Consider the following 24,313-nt stretch of genomic DNA (forward strand, 5'->3'; position numbering starts at 1 on the left):
AAACACTGTATTAAGACCAGTGGAAATAACTTATCTGAGTGGAGCAAACACTACGTATCTCTCTCTTTCATTGTCCAAAGGGACAAACATCTTAACAAGCTTTGTGTGTGTGAAACTTTTACTTTTATTTTGAGGTATGAAGAAAAAAATCTTTTGGGCTCTAGATACCAAAAAGATCACCTCTTTCCATAGCCTATATGATAGGATGTGCTGGGTTTTGAGCTGGCATGCTACACATGAAAGACTTCAAATGCCATTACAAATCCTCTGCGCCTGCTGCACAGTACTTTTTATAATGATTCTCATGAGTATTGCACATTATACTTATAAAAAAAGTAGTGGTAAAATAATAGTTTGTGTTCAAAATATGGTGTCTGAGCTCTTTTTCTTGATTCTGGTTTGTCTTTTTTTTTAAAAGGATGCACAAGCCACTCAGAAGACTTACCTCGAATGTATGATCTAGTCTATAGACTGACACAGAATTCATCGCACTGACTATTTCCAACACACCGTTGAAATTATTCAACTCTTGAAAAACCTGCAGGATTTCTATAATCCTACTTAACACAGCAACTCGCTCCTCAAAATTCTCTGTTTCCACAATGCACCTAGTCAAAAAACATGATATTAGGAGATGCTGGTACAGAAAATTCATTTTGCTAGGCGCTGAAATACGTTTAGTCATCATAAAGAACATGAATGCAAAATAAAGACCGTTATACACAATAGTATACAGTCCATGTGTACAATCTTGGATTTAGGCCTGAAAAGTCTCAGATGCAAATGAATATAAGATGTGATTATATATACTTAATTCTGAAACTGAAAATGTGAAAACTTTTACATTAAGATGCAAAAGTTGGTGGCTACAAACAGAAAGCTGTTCAGTATTACCACTGAAATAAGCAGTTAGAAAGCTGTTCGGTATTGTCACTGAAATAAGCAGTTTAAAACTTAAAAGGAGCAGGTTGCCTTGGAGATTTTTGATGTCCTGTAACGTGTCAAGCACAATTTCAATGTTTAACAAAGGTAATTATTACACTGAAATACACAACAGGTATTTTATAATTCAAAGTAAGAGTATCAAATCTGAGTGATCCTGGAATTCAACTTGATGCAATGTTCGTACACTAACATCACCCATACTTACTTCTCAAACCAAAGAGTAAGATTTGTGGTGTGCCGAATCATTTTCAATAAATTTGGAGAGTTAAGTTCCTTGTCTTCTTTAGTCCACACACTTCCAACAAGTTCAGATGGCTGCACTGCCCTGTTAAAAGAAAACATTAAGCATGAGGCAAAGGAATGTTTAATACTTAATATTCGTATGTTTCAAGCTTGGTAGAGGACTTCTTACTTATTTTCCCCCTATTAGTGACATGCAGGGCTTTTTTTTCCTGGCAGAATGCAGCACAACTGCATTCCGCCACCTTCTTTTCCTGGCGCTGCTGCTGCTCCGCCTCCAGCTCCCTGCCTGCAGGGGAAAGAGCAGGACTTGATTTAATTGGTTTAGTGGCCAGCTGTACCATTATACCAATTAAACTGACTCCTGCTCATTCAGTTAGGAGGTCAGGAAGCTGCTCCTGCAGCTGTACGTGGGAAGAGCTGCACAGCCAGTGAAGCAGCAGAAGCACGTGAAGCTCCTTTAGAAATGTAAGTCCTGGGTTGGGGGCGACGGGAGCAGATAGCGAGGGTTACGCTTGGCTGTGGGTTGGGGCCATGGGAGGGGATGGGGGGCTTAAGCCTAGGGTGGGTTGGGCTGGAGACGGGGCGGGACATTGAGTTGAGCTGGGGCCGTGTGGGGAGTGTAGCTGGGGGAGAAGGTGGGTGGAGTTGGGGCCGCATTGGGGGTTGAGCTGGGGGTGACGTGGGGGGTAGTTTGGAGGTGTGTGCCGGTGGGGGGGTTAAGACTGGGGGGCAGGGGTTGTTTGGAGTTTAAGTTCCGGCACCTTTTTGTGTAGTAAAAAAAGCACTGGTGGCATGACCTTTTGTACAGACTATTTGATATAATCCATTATGGAACAGTCACTCAAAATAATAATCAGACTGGTATTTTAACAAAGACACTAATGGAAATTGATCTTCTCAGGTTCTCACTCTTGAAAATGCCAATCTCTGTTAAGGACAACACTGGTGGTACATTTTCATGTAAAAAAATTACCGAAGACTCAGTTTGATCTTCCAAAGGAGGAAAAATGTACCTTGAACTAAGTAAACGTCTCGTCATCTAATGGGTAAGCTTGAACAGTGTGTTTCTGAAATGGCGATCTGCAAATCTTGCAGAAGCCTGGTGCACAAAAAGGCACGTTTTATTAGGAATCCTGCTGCCCATGTACCATGGAACTCTTCCACAAATCCAGCTTAAAGACCTTAGTTTTTATGATGTCCCTGTCTGGAGTGCTGTAAGCACTTTTTATAAAGATACACCCAATCTTTTATTTTTAAAATTCACATATGTCTCTGATAGTTTTTAATGCTGTCTACTCACCACAGTATTTTATCATAGTATGGGACAGGGATAGTAAACTGGAAAAGAATCAGTGTTCTAGCAGGGAAGAAAAGGTTCCTTTCAGCAAGGAAAGATTCGGCTTTGACGACACAAATCTAATATGTTGATGAATAAATACTTTGGTATTGCACAGATGATGAGCAAACTTTACTTGGCAAATCACAAAAGGGATATATTTCAAGCTGATTCTACAAACTTAAGAATTTTTTTCTTGCTAAAGCTGAAGGCCATTCGATTAATTCAATATTTTAATTACAAATGAAGATGAAATATAAGATGCATGATAATGCTCTTTGCAATCATATTTATTATGTATTATAAACCTTTACAGTAGGATTACCTATAGCATCCAACACTTTTTTTTTCAAATAAAGCAACATTTTATTTTGTTTTATTTTAAATTTTCATAGTAATCCTTCTAGTTTTCTTCTTTCAGAAAAGGAAGCACATGCTTCTGAATAGTTCAAATAGTGTGACTTACGGAGCCAACAAAAATCTAACCAAGGAACATACTTTTTTAATATCTACCTGTAGAGATCAGATTCCAGCAGTGTCAGCTGACGAGCAATTTCTATTGGATGTAATGTCATCAGGTCCATCTCAAACTGTCCAAGGTGGCAAATATGCCACTCAATTGGGGGAGGTTGGCTTTCAAAGGTAATGTTATGACAAATTCCATTTGCTTGAGCTTGTTTTTTTCTCTTTATAATTTTAGCAATGGACTCTACCCATTTCTTCATGGATTTGCCTGTAAAATAACCATTACAAACATTTGTACTAATTACATAACAGCTTTTCCACATGATAATTTTGGTAGTATACATTCTGCTTGTTAAGTAACAAAATTATAAGAAAGAAAGTTAGCTTTCAATACTAAATGAAAAAATTAATAGAGTTGTATCAGTTTTATAGAATGGAAAAGAAAAATTAAGGTTTCATGGGCCAATTTTTTTTTAACATACATTTTCTGCAAGTGCATCAGGAAACTGCATTTGCAAATAAATCAGGCGTGCAGTTACCTATTTCTTATGCAAATACAGGCTCAAAGACTGTACATTTTTGATGCACCTGTTTTGTCCTTAACTTTGAGATTCTGGCCTTATTTGTTCTTGTTTACAGTTTTCAGTTGTGTGATTAGTTTACAATATGTTGTGTTAGTTCATTAAAAAACAAAGGATGTGAGGTAATATGTTTTACTCGATCAGCTTCCGCTGGCGAGGGAAAAACTTTTGAGCTACACGAAGTTCTTCTACAGGTCTGGGAAGGGTACACAACATCTAGTCAATAGCTAGGAGATTTGGTCTGTAGAACAATGGCACCCCAGGATGTGAAAAATACCTGAGTAACACAGTTACATTTATCTAACTTCCTAACATAGAAAGAGGTCAATGGGAGGATTTTCCCATCAACCCCTTGGGAAGAGAGATTAACTATGCCAATGGGAAAACCCCACCTTAGAGTATAGGCAGAATCTTCACTGAAGTGCTACACAGATGTCGCTGCAGTGTTTTAAGTGTAGATAGAGCGTCATTTTCACAGCTATATAAGACTGTTTAAGTAAAGAGTTAACATCTATTATAAGAGGCCATTCGAGGTAAAGTGGCTGATTAATAACACTACAACATAATGGGTTGAAAAATATGTATTTTACTTTTGAACACTAAGATTGTTTAATAAATGTTTAGTACTGTACATGTCCTGGGACCCAGTGAGTCTTAACACCAGGGATTTAAAATGAAAATCATTTCAAGGAACTCGACAAAAATAGTTTATCTTTAATCATGAAAATCATATGCAGTGTCAAACCAACAAGGGATCAACAAATGATTTGTAAAATTTTATCTCATAACCATACTGTAGGATGGTTAATTTGGTAGCCTAAAAGTGACATCCAACATTGCCAAGAAGAGACTGACATTCAGCACACATCAATGTTATTCTGCGAGCGGACTGCAAAGGGAGTTTGCCTGTGTCTTCATGGAATGTTATGCATTGCTCAACAATAAGACCTACACAAGAAGTAGCACTAAGGCTATGTCTATACTAGACATAGCAGTCAATTGCTGATACACAATTTCAGCTACATCAATTGCATAGGTAAAATTGACTTCTCGGTGGTCAACTTCAATGGCTGTCTATACAACAGGCTGAAGAGAGCATTCCTCCCAAAGACCTTCCTTAATCCTTGCCACTTGCAAGGCATTCCAGGGTCAACTTTGACCCCAGAAAGCACCGGTTCATGCATGCGCAAAATAAAACCCTGGAAGATTGACTCTGAGTGGGTCAATCTTCCGCAGCAGTACAGATGTAGGCTAATTGAAGCTAAAGGGTGTTATTGTTTAGTTCTCCTCTCATGAAAGAGAAATGGTGGTTGTGCTGGGTCCTCGGGACAGGAATAGTTAAATGGAAAAGGATCAGTGTTCTAGGAGGGAAGAAACCAATCCTCTCCCCCAGGAAATATTTTCTCTAGCAGCACAAAGGTGGGAGAAGGCAGAATTCTATTTAAAATTTTTAGAAAGATAATACGGTTTATTTTAAAACTTTTATCAATTCAAATTTTTATTTTTGGGAAATTGTAAAGGAGTTATACATTTATTTAATCACAGTAGACACAGATTAAAGTTCTATTACTATTAGAACACAAACTGTTAATATCACGTCAAAATATATAAACACACTAATATCATCTCATACCAGTTTCTTGCCTATCTAAAATTTGATCTTCAGCTATGAAATAGTTTTTCATTGGTTTGTATGTTCCCAAGGAAAACTGACATTTACTGATATCTGCCAATAAAAAAACCAAATCCTTCCAAGCCTAAAATGTTTTGAATTCTAGATACACAATGTTGGTTTCAAACTATGACAACCTTAAATATTTACAGCTAAATAAGCTTAGATAAAACAAAATAGTAATGTCTGAAGTTATTTAGGTTTAGGGGGTCAATCTTGCTATGTTTATGCATGTAATATTTGACTTCAACTCGACTACTTTATCAACTAAAGTTATTTGTGTGGAAGACTGCAAGATTAGACCCCCATGATGTATTAGAAAATAAACAGAAAACACAATAATAATTACCACCATACCTCTTACACTTGAAATAAATGTCTCCAGTCTATTGAGCAACTCCAGATCTCTTTCAAAATCATAAAAATGATGTTCTACCCAGTGTCGAAAAACATTTAATACCCTGAAAAATAAGGAAGAAGACAGGGAGGAAAATATTTTTATTTTTAGGAATACTCAAATCTATCCAATCTGAACATTGATGCAACATGGGTTCTGCAGAAATCAGAGTACACAATCATGTAATTAAGGATTTTCACAATGCATATGAAGAAAAGCCTGAAGTCAAAATTGAATGTGGAACCTTAACATTGATAATCCCAGAATTTTAAGACCATAACTGTGCAGCCTTAAAAGTCAGTTTTTTTTAAAAAAAAGAAGAGGGATTAATATAAAAGTGCACCCAAAAGAATGAACCATAACAAAGGATTGAAGTAAAATTAGACACTTTTATGTCTTTTGCTAATTTCTCAAGTGAAAAGTTCAGTTAACACCTACCTTTTATAGAAAGGTAGAGGTCAGTATTATCGAGCACATTACTAATACTTTGGCATCTTACTGGGCTCTTCAAAGACATTTAGGGATAAATTACAGCTAAATACCAACACAGAACACGGAGCCAGGAGTGGTGGCTATAAACAAATGATGGGATTGTAGGAAATTTGGGCACACCCATAAGAAATCATCCAGCTAATCAAAGTCATGCCGGATTATGGACATTGTCAGATGAGAGAGTTCCAGATTAGAGAGGTTCAACCTGTACCTCATGCTATATTCTGAAAGTCAAATTCTGCTTAGTGTCCAGAAGAAGCAAGTTTCATAGCTGGGAACTGTCTACCAAAATCAACTTCATTCCATTTAAGAGTTTCATATAGACATTTGCGACAAAAGCACTTCAGTGGGTTCCAGCAGTTATCACTTTGCATACAGAGACATGTACTCCCTAAAATTGCCAGGTTCAGCACCATAAAGGAATGGATGTATTATAACTAAAACCTTCAACTGCACCAAAAGCAAGTCACACCTTAAACACAGCATTGATACAGACTCCTGCTGCTCCATTCCAATTAAAAGGAGAGTCATGCACTACCAAATCCCAAGCAGAACAGTGAAAGAGTCCATCCTGGAGGTGACAAAGACTGAGCACTGAGAAAAGTTCAAAATAATTAAAAAAAAAAATAATTCATCTAATCACACATAGGGGAAAAGTGATATGACCTGCTGAGTAGAGCAATCAGTTTATCTTTTTTGATACAGGACAGATAAACCGCAGCTCAGGCACTGGTGTTATAGACATATTGGTCCCAGCTCTGAAGAAGAGGTGCTGTATAAGACTGAAAAGACTGTCTGTCTCTCTCTCCAAAAGAAGTTGGTCCATAAAAGATATTACCTTATCCACTTTATTTCTCGTTTGAATCCACGTAGACAATTCACTTTTAAGCTAGTAGAAGCCACAGAGTTCTAATTTCTCCCAAGAACAAAATTTGAACAATAAATCATAAGTGAGTGCCATTTATGTTGCAGTCTAGGGCCCTTGCCTAATTTTCTGTTAAAACCACTAGTTTAAGAGCATTCCATATTCCCAAAGTAGCTTGTATAACAAGCAGCAACTGAAAGTTGCCATTAAGGCAACTAAGGCCGTGTCTACACTAGCCAAAAGCTTCAAAATGGCCATGCAAATGGCCATTTCAAAGTTTACTAATGAAGCGCTGAAATACATATTCAGCGCTTCGTTAGCATGTGGGCGGCTGCGGCACTTCGAAATTGACGCGGCTCGCCATCGCGCGGCTCATCCAAACGGGGCTCCTTTTCAAAAGGACCCCGCCTACTTCAAAGTCCCCTTATGCCCATCTGCTCATAGGAATAAGGTGACTTCGAAGTAGGTGGGGTCCTTTGGAAAAAGAGCCCCGTTTGGACAAGCTGCGCGGCGGCAAGCCACGTCAATTTCAAAGTGCCGCGGCCGCCTGCATGCTAATGAAGCGCTGAATATGTATTTCAGCGCTTCATTAGTAAACTTCGAAATGGCCATCTGCATGGCCATTTTGAAGTTTTTGGCTAGTGCAGACATAGCCTAAGTGTTGAAAAATTTCAGCCATATCTAATGAACAGATAGATAACTGGGCTCATAAAATAAGATGGGTGACATAGGCTTCAAACAGTTCATCAAGCCATAAAAGACAGCTGTAAGTCACACAACTGATTTCATAGCAGTCAGTAGCAAGTGACTGTTTATAAGCATCCCAGTACATTTCATTTTCCTGAACAAATGATTTATCAAAGTAGAAAAATACATTGCCTGAACTCTTGAAAAACCATTGTAAAAATGTCATTAAAATTAAGAATCCACACTTTAAAAGCACTCAACCTAATCAGGAGGTATACTGGTAAGCTGCTTACTAGCAGGGAAGCAAAATGAACAAGGCATTCACCAACAGGATAAATCTTAAATGCAGCTTAAGTTGTTTAGAGTGTTCATCTTAAAAGAGAGAACTAAGAGCCATTAAGTAACTCCCAATTCAATTTAGTATTGTAAGTATCCTGGCTGACTCCACAACACTTGATTGACTGCTGAATTACTACCAGAGAATCAAATTCCTCTCTGAAGTACTGCCATAAACATTTCTACTGATCAGACTTCGGAGGAAAACCAATTCTTCTCAGACCAGTTATGGTGATCAATAGCGGTGCAGAGGAAAGTGTGTAGCTGTAAGAAGCTACTTGCGTATAAATACATTAATGGGACTGGAACTTGGACTGAAAAAAGCAACAGAACAGGAAAGAGGGTTATATCAGCTTTGGCTGTTCGTTTTGGGTGGGGTCTATAAAGAATCAATCAACCAATAAAAGAGTAATTTTAATCACATGTACCTTACCTGCACCCTGACTGACACAATGACCCACAGACTTTTTGTAAGGTGTTCAGTTTTCAACTGTGAGCAGCACAGAGTAGACATATGATTATAACAACCAAAAAATCCCAAAAGACTAATCATAGCATGCCTTTGGATCACCATTGTCCAAAGCCGAGCCAAACTAACAATGCCCATTTTCCCAGGAAATTGTGTCTTCAGAAACAGGATACACACTGAAATAAAATCAGCATCTAATGCAGAAATATCAAGGTACACCAACCTGAGTTGTACTGGCTGGACATATTCCTTGCGAAATCTTTTAAGGTCTGCGCTGATTGGTTGCTCTCCTTTCTCTATTGCCAACCTATCTGCTTCAGTAGGCTCAGGCTCTGGGATTTCAAACCTATGATCAAAACAAAAAGTTTATTATTGAGCAAACCATTTAATATAAAAACAATTAAATAAAATACAATTAAGAGTTTAAATGCAGTGAAAACTCCTGAGCAAGATAGGAAGAAGCTTATATTCAATTAATCCTAGCATTAGGTTTAGTTAGCTATCACCATATTGAAAACATACAAGACAGAAAAAGGCTGGCAGCTGTCCACCCACACTTATCTCGGCCAAATGATCAGGCAGCTGCGTGCTACCTGGGATTTTATGCCTTAGCTCAGCAGCTAATACTCTTCAATCTGCTAACAGTCTGCAGCTGGTCTGCACGAGAAAGTAGAGCACGGTGCAGGACAGTAGCAGGCACGGTGCAAGGTAGCACAGAGTTTATTCTCAAGTTTGACACTTTGTGACTTGGTCTTAACAGAGATCGCAATGACCTCACACATTACAAAGAGCGTTTCCGCACCTTTTATATTCATAGTGATCTCAGCCAAGTCACTTAGCACTTGAAGTAAGTAATATTCTTACCCCCTTCCCCACTTTCATCCCCCTTCTGTCCTATGTAGCTGATTCGTCATTTTTCATTTCTTTTATTTTCCTCATGTCAGTTTACTCCCATCAGAATTTCCAGATCTGAAGAAGTGGGTCTGTCTGATGAAAGCTCACCACCAAATAAATGATTTTGCTAGCTGTTAAAGTACTACATGACTGATTTTTTTTTTTGTTTGTGAAGATACAGACTAACAGGGCTACCTCTCTGTGACTATACACCACTGTGGATAGTATACGTTTGCTTTCATTTAAAAAAAACCTCATGTCTGCTTGTGAAACTTGAAGAGGTGACCCAAGTGTAACCTATTCAGTGACAGCTGCAAACAGTATGGAACAATAACTTTGAAAGATGTTGGTGTTCACATCCATGTAGATGCCACATCTACTATCACCACTCTAGCAGAAAGTATATCAGAGAGGAAAAAAAATCAGCAGGTACAGCCCATCTATCCATATGGAGATCCTCCTGGTGCTGGATTAAGTAACAGGCTGCCCCAGGACTATCCTTGCTCCCTATGAGAGAAAGAGACCCCTGTTTGCTGCAACAGGAAAGGCCCAGTACATCAGGGACTCCAATCTGGATGGGTTGTTGAAATAAAGCCTGGGCACATCCATACTTACCGGAAGACCCATGTACTGGCAGAAGAGCTTCCAGGGTTTGATTTAGCATGCCTAGTAGGGCCATGCGAAATTGAATGATCAGGGTGCTGCCATTGACCCCAGTACTCCTCAAAGTTGCAAGAAGTATAGGAAGCCAACAGAATTTCTGTCATTGACCTCCCACTGTGGGGATGGTCACAAAAATCAATTCAAGGTACACTGACACCAGCAATGCAATTCTTATAGCTGGAGTTACATATCTTTAAACTATTTTTTCCTCTACTGTTGACAGGGCCACTATGTTAAGTGTAACTAGGACCCTGGACAGTCTTAATTCAACCCTGCACAGGCCTAATTTTAATAATGTTCGTTAAACATCTACAGGATCAGGGTCTTAGTCTCTGACAAGACATCTACAAAATACTCACGTTTCAAAATATAAGTAGAACTTTAATACACAAGAAAAAACAACTTCATGTTATTTTTTAAAAATAACTTTCATTCTTTTCAAAAGTGTTTTGACTTTTTTAAAAATTAGAAATTAAGTTCTGCCTAATTAGAGAGACTACATGTACGTCTACTCTAGGCTAAAAGGTTGGTTTTTTTTTAAATCCCTATTGCAGATGGGGCAAACTGCATTCTAAGACATCAGCTGGTCCTGGTGAACCCTAGGCTCTCCTCTGTCATACCCTTTAAACAGCTAACGTAGAGTTTAAAAAGCCCACCTTTCCTCAAAATCCATACATACCTTATGATGACTAGAGAATTAACAAATATATACAAGAGTTCATCAATACCAAGCAACTGAGAAGGGAAGAGATTTTTAGATATACTGTTTATGGGCTGGTCAATACAGCAGACCTGCAATTTGCATGGACTCAACTTGTATTTTTATAGTAATGTAAATTGAGTCTGGGAGACCCTACTTCACTGCACCCTGCCTTGTCTCTTACCCCTGCGGGACCCATCCGCCAGCAGCACGCTGCTGGCCAGCTGAGGGGCTCCTTAGGAGGCAGTTCTCATCTTGCAGCTGCTGGAAGCCACAATGGCGGGGGCAGAGAGGAGCGAGCAAGACAGGCAGGGTACTTACAGCCCTCCTGCTCCAGCTCCCCTTGCTGGCGGAGGGGGTGGCACCAGGGACACCACCTCCTTTTGTGCCTCCTGGAGCTGGGGCTGGGCTGAGCAGAGTGCTGTGTCCCAGCCAGTTCCAAGAGCCCCACTGCTGCTGGGGATTGCCCCAGCCCTGGAGGCTCCCTTGGGATGGAGCTGGCAGCCCCACCCTCGCCTCAAGTTGTGCGAAATTCGAATTACTTCTGGTTCACCAGGAACGTAATTTTCAAAACAGTAAGACCCCAAGTGGTGCAAGACAAGTATTTTGGTTTATCCAAATACATTTTAAAAATATATTAAATAACTAGTGCAAAATCCTAACATAAAAACATTGCATTTTTGACAGTACTGATTTAGGAATTGCTCTACACTGCAGTTGGGAGGGTGCTTTCTGGCAGAGATGTTGGCTTTAGTTAAGTTTGTGCACTAAAAATAGCAGAGTAGCACTGCAGTTTGGGCTGGCGAACGAAGTGCAAACCCTCCGGGATGCATCTTATGCTGGCTAGCTGAGCCATAGCCTGTGCTGCATCCAACACTGCTCTTTTTAGCATACTGGCTCAAGAAGAGCTGGCACTTTTGTCTTCTACCCAGGCTGGGAAGCATCCTCCCAGCTGGTATGCAGATACCCTCTCAGGCTTGCATATGTTACTATCTGAAGGGTGTCCACACTAGGGGCTTCTACCAATTTAGCTACACTGATTGAAAACACATTTACTTAAGTCAGTGTACTTTTCTATAATAATCACCAATTGTTTGTATTTTTGTACCGTTCGCATGATTTAGTCATTTATACATCACAGGGGTTCTCAAACTTGACCTCAGTCTGCTAACAGGGACCCAGGTTGGGGTGTGAAGCCTGCACCCAACCAAGACCCACCACTTTGGCTGTGTGTGTGGGGGGGAGATATGAAAGCTCAAAAGTCAGAGCCCCACTGTCTAATGTAGGGGTGCAAAGACAAATACCAAACCCCACTGTCCTGGGTGGGAGGAGGGGCAAGTGTCAAATCTCAAGCCCAAGTGTGTCAGCCCCGTACAGGGGACTTGTAACCCTGCGCCCTGCCACCTCTCGAAGTCCTCACGCTTCTGCCCTAGGAAATCTAATGTCAGCCTTGGCAACTCCACTGGAGCAGAGTCACAGTTTGAAAACCACTGATACTTGGTTACTGTTACCATCAGCTCAACCTTAGCGACATTCACATTTAGGGAAAATAAGCCTCTCACAATTTTGTTCCTTCTTCCCCTCCCTCCCTCCCTTTTGTGCGTGCGTGCGGTTTTAAGACAATAAAAACAATATGGATCTCACAGCACTGGAAGGGACCTTGAGAGGTCATCAAGTCCAGTCCCCTGCACTCACAGCAGGACCCATCACCATCCCTCATAGACTTTGTTTTTTAAATTTTAAACCTGCCCCAGACCCTGGGAAAGGCCCCCTCAAAGACTGAACTCACAACCCTGCATTTAGAAGACCAATGCTCTAACCACTGAGCTATCCATCCCACCACCTACTGGCTTTTACAAAGTTTTCCTATACATGGTATGGAATCAGGCAAAATCATGCAGCTGAATTTCACTGCAAACATCAGAGGAGAAAGCACAGGTAATCTAAACTGAAAGGAATATTTGTTTACCTTTCAATCAACAAGCTCAGCAATTCCTGCGGCTTACAAAAGGAGCGGTAGGTAGTAAGGAAAGTGCGAACAAAATTAGGATCTGCCAAGGGAAAACAAGAAAAACGAACAGGAAAATGAATTTTATACAAATGATTATAATTTTCTCTAATGATGAAAAATTTCATATACAAACACAAAATTGATAATTAACAATATGGTGATAAGGAGACAGAACAATGGAAATTAAAAATTCATGTTAATTTAGAATTACCTTCAAAAGGCTTTTTAGTAAGATTCAGTTACGTTAAAAACTAGTACAGAAATTTAAATAATATTATATATGACAACTATATTAAGATAGTAAATTGCACTTATGCATTCAAATATAGGAAATAGCAATTTAGTTTAAGAATCAAATTTCAAGTGCCTGGTTCCATAACATAAAGGTGCTAGACTGTCCCAGCAAAATGGTCGTTAAGAATTTTTTAACAAAGACAAAACACATTATCCATTAACTTTGATCTGAGAAATGGCTGAAAGTGTTTTGCTGAAATTTTTACCAGAAATAATAGAGGTTAGCTTGAGGCACACAGCATAGAAAATTCCTGCTTAAAATTTTAGCCATATGGTTTAGAGTTGGAATTACAAGCAACCGAAAATAGGGCCAAAATTGGAGACTATCACGCAACCTTCCTTAACGACAGACATTTCCACTTGTGCCACCTATAACATACAGTAGCTTAAGTTACTTTTATTATTTCATCTTACCTACAAAAATCTAGATTATTTAACATATTAGATTGTAATTTTTAAAAGGTATAAAGATCTAATATGGCTAACCACTGCAGCATTGTTTCATCATTCTAAGCCATACAAGCTAGACACTAAACACTTCTCCCACTCAATAATTCTCCCAGCAGGTTGGTGTATACGGTATATTTTCCGAGCAGCAGCTCCAAAACTTTGATTCATATGTTGTCTTTTAAAAAAAACTCCGTGAAACGAACAAGCAGCTTGTGCAGGACCCGTAATCTAACGGTTTGATCAATCTACTTTTAAAAGTCCCAAGCAATGGGACCTTCCATCACTTCCACAGGCTAATACAGCTGACTCTCAGATTTTCCCTGACAGCATATGTTTTCAACTACATTCTCCTGGAATTTCACCCTATTACTAATTACATGTCACCACATATCTAAACTTCTTTATATATTTAGTTCATGCTCCTAACACCATTTATCACGCCCAAAGAGTGCTATGCCGAGACTAGTCTTTCCCAATTTTATTTGGCCACAGAATCCTTATAAACTCGAAAGCATTTTGTGGAACCCCATTTGCAGGCTGTACCCCCCCCCCCCGCCTTAGCCCCCAAATCTGCCTCCCATTTCCAGGCTTCACACGCCTCAGCTCTCAAATCTGCCCCATCCCCAAGCTTTACCTTTCCATCCTGCAAACCCCCGCCCCATCCCTAGGCTTAACCCCTCTTAGCCCAAAACCCGCCTCCCATCCCCAGGATTAACTTGCCTCAGCCCCAAACTGGCCTGTGGGACTAACCCACCTTTGGCGCTGGCTGGGGAGGCAATGCCAGGCAGCGATATGCACCGAAGAGAAGGAGGGTTAGTGTGGCTAAGTTGAGCCACGCCCACCGGAGGGGTGTGGCTGCTTGGGTAGCAAGGTGAGTGAGGAGCTTTCTGCCGCTCCCTGCCCTGCAGCCACTGAAATAATGGAATTAAGTTCAGATAGTTTAAATGCTGGATCCCTTCTGCCATCATGCCAGCTGTTCATCCAATTAAATTTAGTTCTACTGTTTCAGCAGCAGCAGGGCAGGGACCTGCAGATGAGTCAGCTGTTGTAATGGAGTTCTCAATGAACCCTTATTTTCACCAAGGTTTCACGGAATACCATTTGAGAAAAACTGGCCTAGACAGCTCCACTGACTTCAATGGGACCCACAGGCAGTCTAGTCATGGGCTACATACTGCAGGATGCACTGCTTTAATATTTACACCTTTCATCTATCTATAGATTTATGCCCCTAGTTTGTGTTCTCTTAGCCAAGGTAAACGTATCACTTAGTTCTTTCAGTTTCTCATAAATCAGATCCCTGAACTTTTTTCCTCTTCTCTAAGTGACTGTGAATATGTCAGCATTTTCCACACATAAGTAATATGGTGCTTAGGACTGAAAGCAATGTTTTAGGTACCAGGGTGGATAGAACTCAATGTTTTTTAAAAAATTAAATTGAAAATTACCCTTTTATTTAAACTGGACTTTCTGTTTTAAGGAAACTAATAAAATGCTTTATTTCTCATTTACAAATAAGTTACTATGTAATTTCATCACAAACGTTACATGTTACACTTAGTCTCATAAAAATGAATTCATGGCTCTAGTCTGTCCAGCCTATGTAAATTGTGGGCTTTGAGTTTCTGTTTCTCAGCAGACTAAAAAGTAACATGTGCAAACGCAGACACAAGCTCAAAAGGATTGTTTTTGTTCTGTGCTTATGTGGTGGTGGTGAAGCCTAGCAGAGGAGTTAGTTAAGACAGGGTGAGCCAACTTTTTACTTCGGGCCCCACTTTTTGTCCCTGCAATTAGCAGGGACCTCCCAACACGCCTCATGTAATCCAGACCACTGGAAATTTTTGTTGTGTTCATATGAAAACAACAAACAAAAACCCTTTTGGCACGTATAAAAAAATCAGTATGGAGAATGTAAAATCTTTATTAATTCATACATAAATATGAATACACATACATAAAAACAGTAAAAAAAAAATCTCAGAAATTTTAATTAAATGGATACACCTGAGAATCAGTAGCCGATTGCGCTGCACCCCACCTGCCGGACCCCTAAGTTAAGACACTGTCTTAAGACAGAGAGACAGTGTACAGGAAAGGATGGAAAAAACCTAGAAAGGAACAGTAGACTGAAAGAAAAAGGGAAAACATTCAGGACATATACAGCTGCTTATATTCCCCCACACTTCTGCCACCAAAAGAAAAAAAAAAGGTCATGGCTTTTGGGTATAAGAGCGAACCTGTTAGGGAATATTTGGAAAAAATTTGTTCCCTGGATAAAAAAAGGAAAACATGTTAAGTGTAAGAAGTACAAGAAGGGCTTAGTTGCAAGAATGAAACATAAGGAAAACTGCTTATCTGGAGAAAAGTACGTGGACATGGCTGAGAGGATCAACTGTTTAGGAACTTAAATAATTTATTTGCATTATTTTTCAATACTTTCTCGATTCCTTTTAGCAGAAAAGTGATTTGACAAAAATTCCCAAGCTGTTTCTTGTGTTGGATGTTGAGAGAGAAAAAAGGTTCATTTTAGCTAATCCTTATAGCTTGCTTAGTTGGTTAACTAGATTTAGAATCCATCATTCAAGTATACAACACAGAAAGCTGTAGTAAGAGAAATGTAGAACTGCCAGTTGCCACTGTGTTGGTTTCTTATTTTATGTAACATAATACGTGGCACTTTTTTCAGAATACCATGTTCGCAGACCAGAATGGTGATGCCATAAATCCATCCCTATTTTACTTCATCATAGCTCAGCTTTTCCAAGGATACTCCATTTTATATTGTTTTCTCAAAAAAAAAAAAAAAAGGAGTGCCAGTAAGTTCAATGGCACTTAATCCAAAATTAAGTGCACTCTAAGCTGTCAGTCTTAGCTTTTTTGGGTAATTTGATTTAAATTAATGATTTTTGGGGATTTAAATTGTGATTTAAATCAATGATTGAAATTGCCTGGATTTAAATGAATTAACTCCTGCTAGGTACAGTCCCCAGAGACAGCCTATTCTCTTCCAACCCTTTGACCTGATGCCCCTGAGTATACAGTCCAGTACTGAATAACCCTTTTTTGATATTGCATTGTGAATGTGCCTAATTTACTCGGTTTCCAATGTTGCCGTAGCTATGTTGATCCTAGGACAATTACTATAGTAAACCCTCAAGTTATATGGGGGTTGCGTTCCTGCAAGCCCTGCATAACTCAAATTTTCATCCAAGTTGAGTGGAGATGCGAATCAGGCTGCAGAAACTGACCAGCCCATCTGGTTCCCAGCTCCCCACCAGTCTGCGGACCAGGAAACCGCTCCTGAAAGAGGCGGAAGCCAAGAGTCAGGCTGCCACCCCTGACAGGAGCAGTTTCCCACTCCTGTCAGGGGCAGCAGATGCGCTAACCTGAGACACATGCAACTTGGTTGCATGTATTTGGAGGGTTTACAGTATGCTTTTGAATGAGCTCACACAGAAAAAGGATAACAAATATTACCATATCTCTTGTGGGTGAACACTTCTCACAAAATGACTCATCTGACCTCAGTACCTCAAAGGGAGAAGTGAGTTTGTGCTCATGAAAGCTCATGCTCAAAACTTTTCTGTTAGTCTATAAGGTGCCACAGGACCTTTCGTTGCTGTTACAGATCCAGACTAACACAGCTACCCCTCCGATATTCAAAAAGATAAGACTCTCATAATTTCATTAGACACTAAAAATCCTGGTCTTAATAAAGACACCAGGTTTATGGCTTATAACCCTCTGTAACTCACTCACCTCCTTTGTTTTAGGACAGCAGAGGTTTCAACTGCACACTTCACTTTGAATGGTCTCTTACCACATATTAACTAACACTAAGCAATGTTTCACACTGTATTCAGATGTGACAGTCGGTTACTTTCTCAGATATGAAGAAGAGCTCAGTGTAAAACCCAAAAGCTTATTTCTTTCTCCCACAGAACCAGGTCCAATAAACTCAACTTGTGTCTAATTCACTCTTTTCTATCATCTAACACATTTCACATTACTGCTTTTAAGGCTGCCGCCCCAAGCCCCACTGAGCGTGTGGGTATTATTCCCTAAGTATTGTTGCCCTTGTTTCTAATTCCAGATTCTTTTTGTTATTTTTGTCCTGAAGGATATTCCAATTCTTTCCAGTTTAGTGGAATATACAAGTTTTAATGTACTCTATCAGTTCTTATAGCTCAGTGAAGATATTAAGTTTGGACTAATCAATCACATCCTGTTGTACCCCACGAGACCTGTATCATTTTGAAAGTTCTTTGGTAACAACCAGGGCTATGGAATTAAGTGGCAGAGTGAGTGGAAGAGGGGCAGTGAGCAGGGGCAGGGTGTGCGGAAGTGGGGTGATGTGCAGGGGCCGGGCGCACTGGTGGCAGTGTATGTCAGGATAGGTGTGTGTAATGGTGCTGTGTGTAGGTGCAGAGTGTGTGTGTGTGTGTGTGTGTGTGTGCACGTGCAAACACTGCTAATGCTGTGTATAGTGTGTGATGGTGGCAGTGGCACTGTGTGCAGGGGCATGGGTGACTGTGGTGCTGTGCACAGGGGCAGGGCATTTGGAGGTGGTGCTGTGTGCAGGAGTAAGAAGGGTGGGTGGCACTTTTTGCAGGGGCATGGCATTTGGAAGTGACACTTAAACCCTTCTCAGCCCCTGATGTTCCTTTGTCAGGCTGCTGCCGCCACCTCTGTGCAGTTCCCCTCAGCCCTCCTACTCCTTTCCCCCACCTGCTGCACAGGTAGTTCCCTGAAATGGGACTCAATTTAATTGGTTTAAACAGCTGGATCCCTCTTGCCAGCCATTAAACCAATTAAATTGAGTTCCACTTCAGTGCAGCAGGCAGGGACTGGGAACTGGAGGAGGAGTCAGGCGGCAGCATCCGGAGCCACAAATGGCTTCTTAAAGAGCCACATGTGGCTCTGAGCCATCCAGCCAGCAACCCTTAGCTAATGTAATGGCAACCCATATTTTGGTCAGGACCCATAGGTTGGGAATCGCTGGCTTAGTATGTCAGCAAGACCATAATTGAAAGGCTTGATTTATGAAACAGCTACTAGTTCAAGGACTAGGGTTATTAGCCATGTTAGTAAGTGTCTGTGCTGCCGCAATTCCCACAGCTACAATGTGAGAACTATTAAAGCACACCAAATCTGTTCACAAAGACAACTACTTTTGAGAGTCATAGAAACAACACTGTATTTTAGCAGTGGGTCTCTTTGCAGTCACACAAATACTATAGCTACAAAAGTAAGTTTGCCCCAGGGTGGTAACTGCCCTTTGGAAGGAAGAAGCCAGAACACCTGTGACTCACTGGTTGCGTACTACAATCGGGATTAAAAGAAGGCACCTGGGCTATTATAAAAAGGTGAGAGAGAGAGAAATGGTTAGTGAGCCAAAGCAGGAGGGACATAAAGGCCTGAGAACAACAGATGGAGTCGCCTGTTGACTACTGAGCCACAGAGCTGGAGCCAAAGATTAGGAAGGGATGAAGACAGGGCAGCACCAGAGGTGCTTGCCTGCTGCTGTCTCCACCTGCAGAACTGCACCCACTTGGCTAGTGGAAGGCCTATGTGCTTGCTTCCCTGAGATACAAGAGGCTAGGAACACAGGGGAAATGTTAAATGCTCCTTTGGTGAAGATGAACTGCCACCCGAGAGGCCTTAGAGGAAAAAGGGGTGGAAATCACACGAGCTGAAAGGGCTGGTGTGACTATCGTGGAAGAAGGAAAGGACAGAAGAGCCCAAGGGTGGCAGAAGACACCAGACTGGAATATGTGGAACATCAAGGACTGGATGTTTTAGGATTTTAGGATCACAGACTACAGTTTGGGATCTTTATCACAGACTATGTGGATTACATTCTTGTAAGAAATTGGCCTAAAGACAGATATTGTTGTGGCAAAAAAGCTGGCATTGAGTTACAGGGAACTCTGCTGGAGGAAAACTGAGGTAGAAGCATACCGCTCTGCTGGAAGACATACCAGGCAGGGCCACCTTATGCTATGGTTCATACAGATTACTTAAAGACACTGGAATTTTGACTTTATCAACACTAAATACTGCTTTACCTGTTCACATCTAAGGTGTGTCTCTCAACAAGATACAATGCACAGTTAATGCTAGCTATGAAAAATAGGGATGAGTTATGAACACATTTGAATTCTGCATCTAATCTTTTCTAGAAGAATCAGAGTACTGTGTTCAGCAATATTTAGATGTTGCTAGAAGGTGAACAACGAAGTGGGACCTACGAAGCTGAGTCCTATAAAACAGAAAGCTTTGTATCTATATTTGAAAACCATTACAAAAATTCCACCAGCACTAATTTTTTAACTTCCATTGTCTTTCCTAATAATTTCTTTCCTTCCCATTTTAAATGAGTAGTGCTCTTTTTCTGCATGCATTCCAGGAGGGTGTTTTGTTTTTTTTTTGTTTTTTTTTTTGTTTTTAAAGAATCTCCTGCTTCTCAAGCATCAGGGATACCACAACCAGAGCAAAGACACGAGAGACAGAACACTGGGTGTTTGGTTGGCTGGTTTTTGCTCATATGCTCAGGGTCTAACCTAGTGGTCTCCAACCTTTCTGTGCCCAAGAGCACTTTTTAAATGTCAGGACAACCTAGGATCTATTCTGCCCCTTCCTCAAGACCATGCCCCCCTTTCCTGAGCCTCCACCACTCCACTCTCCCCACCCCCGCAACACTAACTCACTGGGCTGAGACTGGGGTGTGGGTTCTGGGCTGGCACTGAGGTATTTGGGAGCAGGAAGGGCTGGGAGGTGCAATCTCTGGGAGGGAATTTGGGTGCAGGAGGCAATTCCAAGCTGGGGCAGAGTGTTGGGCTCCAAGAGGTGGTGAAGAAAGGGATGCTGTCTCTGAAAGAGGGCTCCGAGCTGCTCAGTGTTTAGCTCAGGTGGACATGTGAGTTGCTGAGCAGGCTCCCAGGACAAGGAGAAAACCCCTGAGTGCTTGTGGGAAGCAGGTCTATACATTTCCCCCTTCAGCACCTCCTACCATGCAGGACAGTTGCTCTCCAGGCTGAAGACCCAAGGGAAAAGCCTGTGTGGATGGCTGGGTGCACCACAAGGCATGGCTGAGTTTGCTTGACCACAAGCCTTGTAGTGGGGCCATCTGGACTGCTGCCTAACTCCGTCTGCACTCCTAGTGGAGGCACTGCCTTCCTCTCAAAGCTCTGGGCACGAGTCCAAACCCCCTTTGGTAGCTGGTTAGCCAATTTGTTGTAATTCTTTCCCCCTCGCCCTGCCCCCTCCTGAACTCCCTGCTAAATGCACAGGGGCAAACAGTGAAAGCAGCATCACCTCTCCCCGAGGCTGTGGGAGACACACTCGTCGGAATACTTTCTTGCTGGCCAGATCCTCCACTTAACACACCAGCTGGACCAACTTTCTCATGAGCTCCCACTCAGGAGGCGAGGTGGGGGTAGCAGTGGATAGGGAGCAGGGGTAGCAACAGGAGGCAGTGAAATGAGGGTGGGGACAGCAAAGAGCGGGAAGAAGCAAACGCAAAAGGACAAAAAGACAAGGATGGAGGAAGCAGTAGGAAGGATGAAAATTAGAGGGGTCCCCAGGGAAAGGGGGAGAAGAGGAGGAGCAAAAACTGAGGGGTAAGTAGACCTAACGCAGCAAGAGACAGAGGAACTAAGAGCATGGGGAAGGGGCAGCAGTAGCCCACAGCTAATGGGATAGTTGATGAAGGCACTACTAACAAATGACAGAGTTGCCTATGATATCATAATGTCTTCCAGCATCCAAAGGCACTTAGTTGAGACCTGGCTGTCCAGCCCCTCAACTGCTCTGCATGGTCAGTGCAATGGCCCTCCTCCCTGCTGGTGATGCGTAAAACCAAAGAAATGTGAACAACTCTGACAATGCTTCATGATCACGAGTCCCAGTGCTGTTCTCTCCTGGGGCTCTCCCAAAGGAGAGACGGTGGGTGGTCCTGGTTTGTCATGGAGGGGAGGTTCAGAATACAATGCGCCTGCCACCTACCAACTCCACTTCAGGGGGGAAAAAAACAAAACAAAAAAACCAAACCAAACCAAAACAAAACAGCACACACTACATTGTAAAGAAGCCCAAATCAATTCCAGAGGGAAACCAGCTCTGGTAGGGGGAAGTTGGATGGGACAGTAGGGTCAGCAAAGGGAAGGTGAATTGTGGAAAGCGAGAGATGCTCGTTTCTCCCCCTTCCAATCTCCTTACTCAGCATTCATGTCACCTGAAAGGGCTCACTCATCACCCCAAGGCAGCACAATGAACTGTGTTAGTCCAGTTATGACAAGGAGGGAACGACAGCTCAGTGATTAGAGCATTGGCCTTGTAAACCCGGGGTTCTGAGGTCAGTCCAGGGCCGGGGGTGGGGGGGGGGTGGCTTTTCAAGCTCCTGGGGCAGGTTAGATTTTAAAAAAAGACCTGTGAGGCATGGTGATGGGTCCCGCTGTGAAGGCAGGGGACTGGACTTAATGATCTCTTGAGGTCCCTTCCAGTTCTATGATACTAATGACTCAACATCAAATACCACTTTGCGTTCGCAGGGAGCAGGCAATCACTTCATCCCCTACCTGGATGGACACACAAGACTCTGGGCTGGAAACACGCTGTGGTCCATTAACAGTATTTTGAAGCCCCAGTTGGGAGACAGGAGTATTTCATTTCATGCTGTGGCAGTTACCAAGGATGCCAGTGTCTGTTGTTAGCTCTCTCCAGGCCCCTGGTCATGCACAGGCTGCTCGATGTTCGGGACGGTTTGGTATGAGCTTTGAATGTCTGTGGATTAACCTGTCTGGGGCTTGTTTAATCAAGGCTGCTCTCAAACTGGGCCTTCCTTTGATTGGCAATGTTGATTTCCCTCCCCGCAGCACGCACCAACTGTTAAGCTACTAGGGATCCCTCCCTTACTGACAGGAGCTGTGGAGGAACCTCGCCCTCTGCTGCAACTGGGGAGCCTACAGTTATGAGGAGGGAATTCCCCTGCCCAGTCTCTTCTGGCTGACTGTGGAAAGGAAGTACCTTGACCCACTGGGCATTGCTGGATTTGTTCTGTGCTGCAGACACAGGTCTTGTTTGGGTTAGGAGTTGGGTGATGGTCAGTTCTCTGCTGACTCCTCTTGAGGATCAGAGAAGGAAATCGACCAGCAATTCAAAGCAGTGAGCACAGCCCCTGTCCCTCTCAACACCTCCCTGTCCCTTTCAACACCTTTCAAGGCAAGGGAAACAACCCTCTCACCCCCAAAAGGCATCTGCAAATCAGCCTGGGGTTACAGCAGCATGGCAGCCTGTGGTTAAAGCAGAGTGAGACTGAATTCAGCTGGCGCTTTGTTACAATGCCATCTGCTACTTGAAAACAAAGGGAGGAGGGGAGAGATGTGAGCTCAGATCGACCCTGAGATCAATCCAGATGAACCGGTTCGAGACAGCTGGTCAAAAACTCATAGTCCTATGTGGAGCCATGAAAGATTAGCAAGTCAAACTGGAAGCGTGCGTACGGCATGTGGGGTGGGGTGCCACACTGATCATCACTCACTGGGATTACCGCACTATCACATCCTTGCCCTGGCACTGAAGCATCTTGGTCCCTCCTATTCTGCACCTGTGAGGCGTAATAATCTACTCTGCCATGGGCTGTAATACTGTGGTCTCATTTTGGTTGCTGGGTTTAGTGTGCAGGTGGCCTGAGATATACAGGAAGTCAGATTAGGCCATCTGCAGTCCCTCCTTGCCCTAAACTATTGACTTTAAATCGCTATTCAGTGGGACAGCAAACAAGCGGCAAACAGATTCATCTTGTTGGGTATACAAGCATTACCTCAAAAATCTATAAGACAATACAAAATGTGCCAAATACAAAGAAAAAAAGATCAAGCATACCTGCATACATATGGTATGTGAGTCTTTCAATTAGTTTCACTACAGTTCCTCCTTTGATGATTGGGATTCCATTCCTACTTTGCAGGTTGTCCTCAAAAACAATGTTTTCCTCTGAGTCCTCCACTACAAATCGATACACGTTTGGGCTGGGTAGCCTCAGTGGCTGTTCATTTTCTTCTTGCTGTAACACTGAGTCAAGCATCCGATCCAGTGTACTGCGATACTGAAGGGAAATGAGAGCTGCCATCCAATTGTTCTTCTCTTCAGCAGACTTAGCAGCAAACACTATGCTATTTTCGTCCTTAGACACTAGCTCAAAAGCATGTTTGTACTCACTAGTGTCATCCTTGTCAATGATCTGTGTCTTCCTCATGATAATTTTTTCCTTAAGTCTGTACTCTGTATTGCTGTAACCTGGAAGCCGTGATTGTCCATGGTTAGTTTTACAGCTGATCAATAAACCATCAAAGAGAAATATGTGGCGTTCATGTTTGGCTCCTATCCTTGTCAGAACACCTTCCATTATGAATTCATTACAGCACTGGCCAATATCTTTGCCTTCCCAACCATCGATATTTTTCTGGATTTCGTTCATTTTTTTGATGGCCAGGTGCTTGCTTCTTACTTGGCGATTGTAGAAACGACAAATTGGCTCTCTAGAAACAAACAATTTCTAATGTTAGCTTTTTCCGTATTAATTGCTGCAAAGACTGCAAAAAACACCATTACATTTAAAACTCAATACTATTTTTAATTCCATCTCAATATGTCCAACAAGGCTTATCCTCTCACACTGAGGTGGTCTCTTTTGGGGAGGGAAATCCAATTATTAAGAATAAATGGGTACTAGTAGTGGGAGGATCCAAACATTAGAAACAGACAGGTGAGTTTCTGATGACCAGAAGAGTCCCATTCAATCACATCATGC

General features: G+C 41.9%; 1 protein-coding gene across 1 annotated transcript in view; it reads right to left on the reverse strand.

The window, feature by feature from the left end:
- Nucleotides 1-24,313, reverse strand: part of SOS2 (SOS Ras/Rho guanine nucleotide exchange factor 2) — a 119,334-nt gene that overhangs the window by 13,209 nt on the left and 81,812 nt on the right. Inside the window, exons 10-16 of the mRNA XM_074996177.1 lie at nt 23,386-24,041; nt 12,715-12,796; nt 8,712-8,834; nt 5,600-5,703; nt 3,038-3,257; nt 1,151-1,270; nt 446-608 (exon numbers count right to left, since the gene is read on the reverse strand). Of these exons, the coding sequence (XP_074852278.1) occupies nt 446-608; nt 1,151-1,270; nt 3,038-3,257; nt 5,600-5,703; nt 8,712-8,834; nt 12,715-12,796; nt 23,386-24,041 (1,468 nt within the window). The remainder of the gene's footprint in view (nt 1-445; nt 609-1,150; nt 1,271-3,037; nt 3,258-5,599; nt 5,704-8,711; nt 8,835-12,714; nt 12,797-23,385; nt 24,042-24,313) is intronic.

This window comes from Carettochelys insculpta, chromosome 6, assembly GCF_033958435.1.
Source record: "Carettochelys insculpta isolate YL-2023 chromosome 6, ASM3395843v1, whole genome shotgun sequence".
NCBI classification, from domain to species: Eukaryota; Metazoa; Chordata; order Testudines; family Carettochelyidae; genus Carettochelys; species Carettochelys insculpta.